Here is a 13,860-nt window from a genome sequence, read left to right as displayed (position 1 = left end):
GTAGTATGGAAACTCATGCTACAAAATTAAATAAATTTCTATTTGCACCCACCAAAGAATTTGAGTACCAACACACTTTCTTACTATATTTTTCTTTACTTGTAATTAAAGCAGTGAATGCATGTATTCTATCATACGACTTCCTTATTTCTATGACCAGTAATCATATAAACAAATGGAATCTTTTCTTTCTTTTTTTGAATGTGCTAATACAGGGGCTTGAACTCAGAGCCTAGGCACTCTCCCTTAGCTTTTGCATATAAGAGTGGCACTCTATCACTTGCGCCATATTTTTTTACTTTTGGCTTTTTCTGGTTAATTCCAATTTGGAGAATAGAGTCTCACAGACTTTTCTGCCAAACTTGCAATCCTCAGATCTTGACCTCCTGAATATCTAAGGATGCAGAGATGAGCCACCAAGGTCTGGCTTTTCCATATTTTTCTGATATTTAACATTTCTCCAGACCTACCCTTGTTAATATCCATTTACTATTCCTGGTGCTATTTAATTGCTTTTCCATCAGCTTAGATACAGGAGTAGAAAACATTGAAAGTATGTGTAGGCACACTGTTGATTTGAAGAAGTTCAAGGAATTGTTTGTTTTGTTTATTTTTTACTTAAATTTTATTGCAAAGGTGATGTACAGAGGGGCTACACTTACATAAGTCAGGTAATGAGTACATTTCTTTTCGAATTTTGTTTTAATAAAGGAAATTATTCCCTACTAGTGGCATTTCAAAATTTTTGAGTGGTCTCAGGTAATGGGCTGCAATTTTCTTCATGGCAGTCTTCATGTCTCTATTCCTTAGTGTGTAAATAATGGGATTTAGGATGGGAGTAAAAACTGTGTAAAATATGGCAAGCACTTTATCCACAGGGTAGGTGGTAAAGGGCCATACATAAATGAAGATGCAAGGGCCAAAGAATAATGTTACCACCATGATGTGAGCAGCCAGTGTAGAAAATGCCTTTGCCATTGCAGCCGAAGACTTGAACCAGACTGTGATGAGAATAATGATGTAAGAACTCACCAATGCAAAGAAAGTGCTTAAGGAAAGAATTCCACTGTTGACAACAATTAATATTTCAATGTTGTAAGTGTCCATGCAGGCAAGTTTGGCCACTAGGGGAAGGTCACAAAAAAAGCTATCTACTACATTGGGTCCACAAAATGGTAGAGTTACAGTAAATGATAGCTGGCTTAATGTGTGTACCAAACCCACAGCCCAAGACATTATTATTAAGGACATACATGTCCTTCGGTTCATGATATTCACATAGTATAGAGGTTTACATATGGCTACATATCTGTCATAGGCCATAGAGACAAGTAGCACCATCTCTCCTCCAGTAAACAGATGAATAAAGAAAATTTGGGCTATGCATCCAGTGAATGATATGATTTTGGGTTCACTGAGAAAATCTGCAATCATCTTAGGTGTAGCAAAAGAAGCCTGACAAATATCAACAAAGGAAAGGTTTCCCAGCAGGAAATACATGGGAGAGTGCAGGCTGATATCAGAAGTCACCGTGATAATAACAAGAAGATTTCCTAAAACAATGACCACATACAACACAGAGAAGAAAAGAGAGAAGAAAAGCTGGAGATGTTGAGAATCAGAGAGTCCCAGCAACACAAATTCAGACACAATGGAAGAATTGGCTTTATCCATGGTCTAGGCTCCAGACTGAATGGGAAACAGCTCTAAAGCAAGGGGAATAAAAAAGAAGTTAGAATTATGAACTAAGAACAATATTAATTTTCTCAAGTTTCTTGTGATTATGTCAAATATTAGCTATAATGTGTATTAGATGAATATAAAAATTTTGAGAGCAGGGTACAATTGTTTCATGTCTGTATTTAACAGGCTGAGCTCTGAGGATCATCTTTTGGAGCCAGCCTAGGGAGAAAAAAATCTGTGAGTCTTATCTGTACAGTTTTAAGGAGATTATGAAAATGACCAAGTAATATTTAATTTCCATTAGCATCATTTTATATGGTCATATGGCTATTGAGCTATTGTGATCCTCAGCTAGTTCTATCCTAGTTACATATTAATTATTACAAATGAGGGAAACCATAACAACTTTGTTTCTTTGTGTCTGGCTTACTTCACTTATGATTTTTCCAAGTCTTACCATTTCCTTATGAATGGAGTGATGTCATTCTTTCTGATGGGAGCATAGAATTCCATTGTATATTTATACCACACTTTCTTGTTCCATTCATCTACTGAGGGACATATGGGTTGATTCCAGATCTTAGCTATGGTAAATAATGGAAACATGAGGGTTTCTTTTTGCGTTTTGTTTTCTCTCTCTCTCTCTCTCTCTCTCTCTTTATGTGTGTGTGTGTGTGTGTGTGTGTGTGTGTATGGTGCGCGCACTGTTTAAGTTATTTCTTTTATCTTCCATGTTTTTCCTTCGGTTTATTTCCTGTTATCACTTTTTTATTTTGGGATCCTTTGTCTTGTATATAAGTTTATCTGATTTGGGGAAAAGACAGGCAATCACAGAAATGGTGGGTAAAAGGACAAACTGTAGACCAATGCAACAGTGATACTTATGAGACACTATGTTGGAAATTAACTTTACAACTTGGGTGAGGAGGAGTAAGAGGGGAGGTAAGAGGGAGAAATTGAGGGAGGGGGTTACAGCGTTCAAAAATAAATGTACTCATTACCTTACTTATGTAACTGTAACTCCTGTGTACATCACCTTTAAAATAAAATAAAATTTAAAAAAATTAGAAGTTTCAACTGTTTCATTAGAACCTTTGAGTTTCTGGATATGCTTATCTGTTACAGAGTAGTAATTGGCTCAGACATAGAATGATTTGGCAATTTCACCAGGCTTCCCAAAACTTTGCACAAAGCAAAACCAATTCAGATTTCTTGGTTACTTTCACTACTTTTCTGAAATCTTTAAAAATAACACTTTAATTTTCCCATAAATATCTGTACCTGATTTTTTGCTATGTAATGTGATACCACATTATTTAACTTAGGATCATAACAGTTGTTATGTGTTATAATGGTTTATTTTTAATTTTATTTTTAAGTGCTTAAAAACAGAGATTACAGTTAAATAAGTCAGGCAATGAGTACATTTCTTTTTGGGTAATGGCACCCCTTATCTAGCTCTTTTTTTCCCTCTCATCTCACCCACAAGTTGTATAATTCATTTTTGGCATAGTGTCTAGTGAATTTCATTGATACATTTGTTACCCTTTATCCTTCCATTTCTGTGACTCCTTTTACTCTCTCAAAGACATATAGACAAACAGACAAGACAAAAAGAAAAGAAAATAAAAACAGTAAAAACGAATTAAAGACCTCTTGTTTACATTTCCTGGAGTTTATTTTGCTAAGTATTATTTTGTTTGATGAGACGCACATAGGCATTGTATTTTTCTGTTCCTTTCCTAAAAGTTTATTCCTCTTCTACTTATTTTAAGTGGGTTTAAAAACTTATTACTTCATAGACAGTTGCAACATTTAAGCATAATTCATGACATTCTATCAGAGTAATTACACTATATTAGAACTTCTTCATATGTTAAATGCTTCTATAATAACATGACTATTACTGCTGCTGTAGGAGCCATACAATTTGGATAGATTTTACTAAGGGTATTGGTGAATACATATTACACAGTTTTATAGTTGCTTAAGTGAATATTATTGCTTGTCCTCAAGAGTTAAAACTCATGTTTGCTTAATTATTCAAGGGCAGTACCAAAAATTTGTTTGTATGAAATTTAGATATATTTTCTAAAGATGCAGTCCAATAGTAGAGCACCTGAACAAAGACCTGTGTTTGATCACAAGCACAACAAGGAAACTACAAAACATATATTATCAGGACTCATTTATATTCCTTTTCCTCAGTATATTCCATTAACTTAAGACATCTGTATAATTATTAAAGTATGAAGGTTGTTATTTTAGGGGATTTTTTCAAGGAAAGGTAAAGATAATGAGACCACTTCCTGTGGGCTAAAGTATAGATATAGATATAGTTGGTCTTGGGGCTTGAACCCTGGGCCTGAGCACTGTCTCTGAGCTCTTCAGCTCAAGGCTAGCACTCTACCACTTGAGCAATACTGGTACTACCAGTTTTCTGGTGATTAATTGGAGATAAGAGTCTCACAGACTTTCTTGCCAGGACCGGCTGTGAACCACAATACTCAGATCTCAGCCTCCTGACTAGCTAGGATTACAGTCTTGAGCCACTGGCAACCAGCCTAAAATATATTCTTTTGAGGGTCAGGTTATCTTAAATGATTAGATCAAGTTTGCATCTCCTATGTTAACTCTATTACACTTACTATATAAATCCAGTTTCGTACTAAAAGCTCTCTGTCATAATATATATATATTATTTCTATTGGACTTCAATGGCTCACACCTATAATGCTAACTATTCATGGGGCTGAGAACTGAGGATTGTGGTTCAAAGCCAGCCAAGGCAGTAATGTCTTTGAGACTCTTTTCCAATTAACCAAAATTCAGAAGAACAGTTGCTCAAAACCTCAGGTACAGCACCCAGGCCCTGATTTCAAGGAAAAGCACAAAAAATAAATAAAAAGTTATATTATTTCTGATGTCAAGTGTTGACCATGGTCATATTAAGGAACCTAAAAGTATGATGTGATTCCAGCATCATTTGCCTTCTACTGCTTACTTATTGCATACAAGAAGCCAGTCTTTTTTATATCTCTACAATATAGCACCCCTCTTGTAGAAGGATAAAATTGAAAACCTCATAGAAAAGTGGGCAATGAAAGTATATTGCATATGCTTCTATTGCAAGAACTTTCAGGGAAGCATCTTACCTGGCCCTATTTTAATAATGTTCTATCATGGATTCTGAAAATAAAATAAGAAATTAAGATGACTCATAATTTATTAAGCACATTAATAACACTGAAACTGTGTTTATACTATGAAAGCAACAATAGAGATGATGAGTTCTAAAATATAATGTAAATGAATTCATGACCTTACTTCATCTATGATTCACTTTGTTTCCCTATTTCCAAATTAAAGATACTCTTATTCAACTTCATGTATTTATCACATAAAATGATGAGCCCTATCTAGTGACAATGTTTATAATATGAATGTGATTTATATAAACTAAAAGAATGAAGCAGATTACTAGTGAATTATAATTAAGAATTTTAAAGCTAGAAAAAATAAAGAAAATTATGTACATTTTGAGGCCTTAGATAAGCATATCTGTGTTAGATATTTGTGTATGTGTTTTATTACGTGAGCTTTACAACATGCTTGTGGAGAATGTATTATTATTCACAAACTACAGAATCTATAACTAAAATTTAACAGTTTAGTAATAATCATTCAAACAGCAAGTAGAGGTGTGAGAATTTGAAAAAAAGATAACAAAAGAAAGAGTTAACATTTAATAAGTGGTAACAAAGTACTGCTGCTTGTCCATGTATAATTGAAAGTATCTATAACCCTGAGAAAAACACCAATAATAATTCTATTTTGCTGTAAGAAATCAAAGCTCTAGACATGTTAAGGAAGTCAATAAACTAGAATGTGATGCACACCCTTTCACTGCACACTGTAGCATTACAATTTACTGCTTTAAAGAGCCATGACATCAACATTACGCTACACCTGGGAAGCCCCCATTACCAACATGGGTACTGAATTCTAATCTGAGAATCCACAATGAGACAGTGAGTCTTCAGTTAACTAGTACTACTCAGTGTTGACAGTATCAACATGTGAAGTGCAGCAATTTATTTTTATGTGGATACTACTAAATGTCCAATTGGAGATGATAATAACTTTTAGTAAAGAAACACAAAATTTCTTGCATCAAACTAACCACAAGTTAGCTTGCAGCTTTTTCTTTCCTCTTTTAAACATTTCATTCATTAACAAAATGATCAGTCTGAATCTACATAAAAATCAGTAATGATAAATGAGAATAGAAATGGAGGTTTGGCTCAAGAGTCATAGTATCTGCATGGGACCACAAAAGTTAAACAAGGGTGTAAGGCCCAGAGTTTAGGCCTCAGTATCAGCACACCACACAGATTGGGCTGGGGAGGTGGCTTAGAGGTAGAGTATTTGTCTTACATGCATGAGGCCCTGGATTCAATTCCTCAGCACCACATAAGTAGAAAAAGCCAAAAGTGGTGCTGTGCTTCAAGTGGTAGAGTGCTAGCCTTGAGCTGAAGAGCTGGGGAACAGTGCCCAGGCTGAGTTCAGGCCACACGTCTAACCAAAAAAATTGATTTTATAAAATTTATAAGCAAACCTCTCCTACACACCTCAGCTGATTTTTATTGTTCTGTTAACTTTTCATTCTTATAACAAATTTTATCGAAGTAGTTTGTACATGTTTCCTTCCTTGTCTACAACTCCGACCCTGAGCACACTTACCAATGCATTTTGCTACTGCCTCAGGGGAAGCTTTCTATTCAAATATCCTCGTAGATGTAGTAGTAATAATGAATTTTGTTATATTTTAAAGAGAAGCAACTGGTTTTCCTATCATAATAATATTTATTCATGTGACATTCCCTAACAAGTAGATTCCCAATGAGTTCTCTTTTTATTCACTCTGAATTTCTTTATTCTTTTGTAGTCTGTTTTTTTTTAAAATTACTATTCATTGCTTCACTCCTCATTTTTTCCCTTCTTGAGGCACTCTGGTCATCACTATAGTATGAATTAGGAATTCTGATGAGACAATTTCATAACACCAGTGCTTACCACATTCTGGTATTTCAAATATATTTATGAAAATTTGTGGATAACAGTGTAAAATAGCTATCTGAGATCTCAGCTCATGATTTTCATACTCGATTCAGCTCCCTTTTCTGTACTTAAAACTTTGCTGAATCATGTAACTGCAGAAAAATCCCTACTGGTACTCTGCCACTTACAGTAAACCCTGTTCCTTAAAGTCAATAAATGATATAACATTTATAGTCCTTAGCATGACAATCCATTATATATGATCTGCTCTGATACAGATTACAGTCCTTTTTAGACCAACAAGACTACTGATAATTTAAGTTGTAAAATATTCCAATTTATTTTTTCAGGTGTGTCACAGAGTCATCTCCTCCAAAAGCCTTTCCAGGGCTTCGGTGGAAATGTCTTTTCCTAATGTTGTATAAATTTTCTTACATGTGTTTTACATACTTGCCCAAGGTCACAGGTTTTTGTAGGTAAAATCTCTCTCCAACATTCAGAGCTCCTTTAATTCTCATATTTTTATGTGCAACTCTTAGGATTAGGTATAGAGTTGTGCAAGAAACAAATTCTCCATATATGTGTTAATATCAGTTAAAATGTGCTTCTTTCAGTCATTCACTCATTTCTGATCACTGATTTATATTCTCAGAAAATGTCTTTGAAATCTGCAAAAAAAACTAACCACCTACTCAAACTTCACCTTTACATGAAACAGAAATATTTCATTTTTTGCTGTATAGGATTATACTTCAGGGACTAAACATAGTTCCAATAACCACTAGAGTCTGGAACAATAGAACTCACCCGACATACCAGCATTTGGGAAATAGAGGTGGGAAAATCATGGCTCCAGACCAGCATACTATGTAACAACATACTGTCTCCAAAAAGGAAAAAAAGAACAATCTGTACCAATTAGAAGTAATAGTAGCAATGATAATTAGTAGTAGTAATAATAATGACTATAAAAATAACTTACAAAACTTAAGCAAATAAATAAAATAAGCTTGAAGTGAAAGATTGAGAAAAATATATTGTATTAGAAATGAAGATTTTACTTGTTACATTATTTAAAAGTAATAAAGTGTAAAGCAAACTAGTTTATTAATACAGACCTATTGGAACTACAAAAATATTACTTGGATTTTAACATTCTCATGGCTTTTTTACTCCATGTAAGTGTGTATATAATAATAAAATATATTATAATCATCATGATGATGTGTATATATATATATGAAATATATATACATATATATGACTGCATGTGCAGTTTAATTTTACATGCTTACTTCATTGCTTTAACTGTTGGGGAAGAGGATTTTAATGGATCTTATTATACATACAATTGTATCTTTGGGTAGCCTCTTCAAGAATACATAACCATATTACAAAATTTCACAGGTTCTTCCAGACTTACTAAAATACAAGATAAATCTTTTGCTTCTAACACCTTTCTCCCCTTTATGTATGCCCTTTACAACACAATGTAATAATTGTATCGAATGCGGAACTGGACATAGCCTATTTTCAACGTAAATCTTTGCGAGCAATATTCTTCTTACCTGTTACAAAACATCATGTATGCAATTGAATTCTTCAAAGTTCCTAAAATAATATTAATCTCTTTCAATTGGTGATTATTTATAGCTACCAAATATAAGAGTAGATGGATATAGCTAACTGACCATTGGCTTTTGAGGTTGGCAATATGTAGCCAAGGTTCATCTTTCATTGGGGATTTAATTACTACTTTACTAAACACTCCCATTAGTAAATCACAACCCACACTGTTGACAATTATAGCGAGGATCATCAGAAAATTGCAGAAAATTAGGGTCACTCTGGTTTTGGACAGTATATGAAGTAAAGTGTCTTCTGTGAGTTCCATGCAATCAAACTTGCTACTTCAGGGAAAAACAATGGACAGTACATCATTTGTTCTAAATAGGAAACACTTTGACTTGAAAATGGAAGGACACACTGTACCTAGAGGACATAGACATTTATTATTAATTCTAGCATGAAGAATTAGTTATAAGGAAAATTATTTTATCTCCCAGTTTATCCTTCGATGAGATGATTTTTCAAGTGTCAAACACACTGAACATGAACACAATTATAAATTAATGCATTGTATACAGTGATCAATGTTGGCAGACTTAACATTTTGCCATATTCCTTTAAGTTGTGTTAAAAATAAAATGTTTAGTAGAAACACTTTGTAATACTCTCAATTTTCAAAAATTAAATTATAACCCAACATTGTTATTAACTGTTTACATTCATTTTCTTAGTTTTACATGTAAAGATATATCTATGAAAAAATATACAGTTGATATTTACTTGTTTATTTAACTATAGAATTGGTATTGAAGTTTCCTCTTTCCAATATTAATTGTATTATAATCATTATCAATAGTGACAAAATGCCTTTAGTTCATTCATTTTAAGGACTTTGCACTTCCATTGCATGAGGAGATGGCTGATTTGTTCATCTGTGCTGATCAGATGTCTGATCTGTTTCCAATTCGTGTTATTACAAATGATAAGTAAAATGATTGCACTGGTAAACAGCTCTAACTGAATGTGTTATTGAGTAACTATTACATTATAAAAATGAAAACAGGCCAGGTGCTCATACTTGTAATTATAGCTACTCAGAAGACTAAATTCTAAAGTTCCAACTTTGAAGCCAGACCAGACAAACAAGGTGAAGAAATTGTTATCTCCGATTAATAAAGAAACTGGAAGTGAAGATGGGACTCAAAACATAGCTCACCAATATTGAGCAAAAAAGCCAATGAAGAGAAGGAAGAGCTAAATTTAAACCTCAGTATCAGTACAAAAAGGAAATAAATAAAAGAAAACCAATCCCCTTCTTTACTAGATGTTTCCAATTTAACCTCAGAAGCTATTTACAATGTTTTTCTTAGCCTATCAATGTTACTTTCAAATGACAGAGTTTATTCCACTACTTATTATTATTTAAATATTAAAACATACTAACTGAAAAAAGTTGTGGATTTTCATAATGAGAATATCATGAATTGTTCATGTCTGTCCCTCTTCTAGCACTCTTCCCTCGATCTTTAATCTCTCTTTCCAGAACTTTCTTAGTAATCTGTCACCTACATTCAGATCATATTTTTTTTGTTTTTAACTTTCTTAAATTAGAGAAAACAGATTATATTTCCTTTTCTTTTTCTTGTTTATTTTACCTAACAGGAAGATTTTTAATCACACTCACTTTAGTGTAAATGACAGATTTTCATCTTCTTTAAGGAATAAAAATTCTCCATTGTCTGTATATACAAAATCTTCTTTATTTATTCATTTGTGGAAATATACCTATGCTGTTTCTGTACCTTAATTGGTGTTACTAATACTGAAGTAAACATAATCGTGAAGAAATCTTTGGTTGTAGGTTTACTTCATTGTTCTATTGCCTTAAACTTTATTTATTGTTCTTATAGTTATGATTGTTTTGGTATCAATGCTGAAGACTGATACTCAGGATATCACACTCTTGTTTGGATTTTCACTTGGCTAATACTGTACCTTTTGAGCCAGATGTCCATTTGGACAGTTTGCTGGTTAACTGGAGATGAGAATTGACTAGGACCCATTTGAAACCATATCCTCATATCTTAGCCTCCTGAATAGCTAAAATTACAAGCATAATCCATGGTCACCCAGCTGCCTTTAGCTCTTATTTTTAGTCTTTAAGAAACCTCCAGGAGTTCCGGGAAGATGGAGGAGGAGAAGCTGGAGGCTAAACAAGCTCACTCATAGAAAGCAGTTTTAGTGCTCTAGTGAAAAGTCCTAAGCCAGAGAATTACACCAAGTGTGCAATCACAGTACAGAGAGTTAGGCCAGAGAAGGAAAATTCAGGAAAGGAGACAGATCTGAGCATTTGTCAGCAGCTGTGGCTGTGGCGGCAGCAGCGGCAGTGGTGGCTGTAGCTGCTATACCTGCAACACAGAGAGTCCAGGACAAAGGCGCCAGACACAGCAGGCGAGCAGATTCTACTCAACACCAGCAAGAACTGACAAGGAGCAGATATCCTTATCCTGCAGTTCACAGACCAGAGACAACCCAGGAACCAAGACTATGGTGTGAGTAGAAGCCTGACATCCTCACTCCTTCCCAGGGAGCAGAGGGGGGAAGGCCACTCCCCACCCACTACCGGAGATCTCCATCTTTGATACTGACAAAGGCCCAGCAGAGCAGCTAGCTCCAACTCAGGCTTTGGAAGAAAACAAGAGTCATTTAGCAGGTCACAGGAACCTAATCTGACCTGCTAGGCTCACCCAGGAAAAAGTCACCCAGCCCAGGCCGCCAGCCACAGGAGTGGCTTTCTTCACTGGGTAAACAGAGCCAGAGGTTGCACCTCCCTACAGCAGCCTAGACAATCAATTGAAATGCAGTAAACATAAACCCTGAGAATGGCTCCAGGCTGGGCTCTGTGAGTTTCTCAGAAGCTAGCTCCTCAGGGAAAAGCTGCTGTTGGCTGAAAGGCCTCAATGCTACCCAGAACCTAGCCTCATCACAGCATCTCCAAACTAGAGGAAACAGCCATCTCCCTCTTTTGTGATACTCAAAACAGATCTCTCTCGCATTGAACTAACTTGGGAGCAGGATCACAAAATCCTGGGTAAAGCAGAGCATGTTTCTGCCTGCTCAAACAAACTGACTTAAGAAACCAACCAAGCCACAGAAAAATCAAACGCCACAAGCAGACCAGAGACTACAACACGAGACTGGTTACCGACACAAGGGAGATACAGGATCTTCCTATCTCCCCTCCAAAAAAAAAAAAATCAAAGAACTTTTTTTGTAGCTTTTATAAAAAAAAATTTTCTAAAACTTTTTTAATTTTTAACTTTAAAAAAATTTGTTTTCTATTAACTTTTTTTTCTTCCTCTCATAATTTTTATTTTAGGGGTGTATGTGTGTGTACTTTTTTTTCTTTTTTCTTTAAAAATTTTTTTTGGTTAGCACAACTGACCATCTCATTCTCTTTTTTCTTTCCTTCTCATTCTTTTCACTTTTTCTTCTCTTTCATTCTTTGTGTGACTTAATTGCTGTTCTGCTCATCCTCAGATATACCCGTAGTCAATTATTAGACCTTAGGCCACATTTGTGTACACATTTAATCCAGAAATTTATTACTCAATTCAAAACCTCTTAGACTTAAATTCCTTAATAGCAGTACTACCTCTTTATACCTATACAATATTTTAAGCATTTTTATTTTTAAGTTTTTCACATCTCCTTCCTATCCCTCCCCTTCTCTTATTCTATCCACGTTCTTATCTGAAAAATACATTTTCAAATTTACATAATTGCACTTTTTAATTTTTAATTTTTCTTTTTCTATTTTATCTTGTCCTTTTTTCTTTCTCTCTCTTCTTTTTTTGTTTCTACTACCATTCTATCCAACCCATTTCCTGCCTTGAGATTAAGATTTAGTTAAGTTAACTCTCCCACTGCCTTTCCACATCCCTCTATGCCTAATTTTGCCCACATCTCTCCCTAAACCTAATAATTTCTGTTTGCCAAATTCTTCTTTGCAGTTCGTAGCAGAATAATACATAGTTGTTTGATGTTGAATAGATATATCTGTTGAACTAGAGTGTATATGCAGACTTTTGATGGTGCAACTACAGACTTTGGTTGGTGCATGCCTTAAAAAATAGTGTTCTAGCACAAAACTGTTGTTACTTTCATCCCAAATGGGCAGAGCAACCCAGAAAAACACAAGAAAAATGGCAAGTCCGGGTATCTCAACTCCCACTCATGATAATCAAGGGACAGAAAAGATAATGAATGATCCAGAGGAGAGTTCCCAAAAAGCTCTACAAATACTATTGGTAAACATGGTAAATGAAAAGATTGACAACCTGCAAAGGACTCTGTATGAGCATGATAAGGAGAGAGAGGAGGCAAACCAAAGGTTAATACAGGAATATCATGAGTGTGAGGAAGCTACTCAAAGATTGATATAGGAATTGCGTGAGCAGCTTGAGAACACTCAAAGAGAAATAACGGAATGGCATGAGCAGGTTGAGATCAGTCAAAGAGAAAGTCAGGAATGGTGTGAGTAGGATGAGAACACATAAAAAGAACTACAGGAATTGTGTGATCATGAAGAAGCTAATCAAAGAGTAATATAGGAATTGAGAGAGTGGGATGAGAATACAGAAAGAACACTAAGGGCATTCATGGAATCCATAAAAAGAGAGTTGAAAGAAGTCAGGGAGTCCACAAAGGGAATGCTGAATGGAACCCAACAGAAGGAATGGGAGTCCAAGAAAACCATAACCAATCAACTAAGTAATTTGAGAATAAACACTGAACACCAAATTAAGGAAATAAAGAAGTTAATAGAAGATCTAAAACAAAGCTCCAACAAAGAATTTGAAATCATCAAAGCCAACCAAGTAGAAGGAAAAGAAATAAAAAACAAAGTAGAATGTCTTGATAGTAGGTAATACCATGCAGAAGATCAAATTTCGGGGATTGAAGACAGCCAAGATATTATAGAGAAAGAACATACAACAATCCAAGACAAATTCAAGAAATGTGATGGATCTATTCAACACTTGGACGACACCATCAGAAGGCCTAATCTGAGGATAATGGGTGTAGAGGAGCACCTAGAGACAGGTCTAGGAAATTTGTTTAACAGGATCCTAGCAGAGAACTTCCCAAACATGCAAAAAGATAGGCCTATTCAGACACAAGAAGCTTTTAGAATGCCAAATAGACCAGACAAGAATAGGATATCCCACCATCACATTACAATCCATACAGGATCAATTCAGACCAAGGAAAAGATCCTTAAGCTGTCAAGGAGAAAAGATCAATCACCTATAAAGGGAAAAGAATTAGAATCAACTCAGATTTCTCAGCGGAGACAATCAAAGGGAAAAGAGCCTGGAATGAAGTATGCCATGTCCTAAAGACAAATAACTATCAACCAAGAATACTGTACCCAGCGAAACTCTCCTTCATAACTGAAGGTCAAACAAAAGCCTTCCATAGCAAAGAAAAATTGAAACAATATATTTCCACCAAACCAGCCCTACAAAAGATTCTTTTTTTTTT

At 34.9% G+C, this 13,860-nt stretch overlaps 1 protein-coding gene and 1 pseudogene across 1 annotated transcript; both read right to left on the bottom strand.

Annotated features, from left to right (window-relative positions):
• Positions 1-702: 702 nt before the first annotated feature.
• Positions 703-1,674, bottom strand: LOC106001220 (olfactory receptor 4K5-like). The gene has a single exon (XM_013036355.1). It carries the CDS (start codon positions 1,672-1,674, stop codon positions 703-705), a length of 972 nt encoding a protein of 323 aa, XP_012891809.1.
• An 8,992-nt stretch (positions 1,675-10,666) lies between these two features.
• Positions 10,667-13,860, bottom strand: part of LOC106001219 — a 36,354-nt pseudogene continuing 33,160 nt past the window's right edge.

This window comes from Dipodomys ordii, unplaced genomic scaffold (assembly GCF_000151885.1).
Source record: "Dipodomys ordii isolate 6190 unplaced genomic scaffold, Dord_2.0 Scaffold276, whole genome shotgun sequence".
Taxonomy (NCBI): domain Eukaryota; kingdom Metazoa; phylum Chordata; class Mammalia; order Rodentia; family Heteromyidae; genus Dipodomys; species Dipodomys ordii.
Note: the sequence above shows the minus strand (reverse complement) of the source record. Positions and strands in the feature narration are given on the sequence as shown.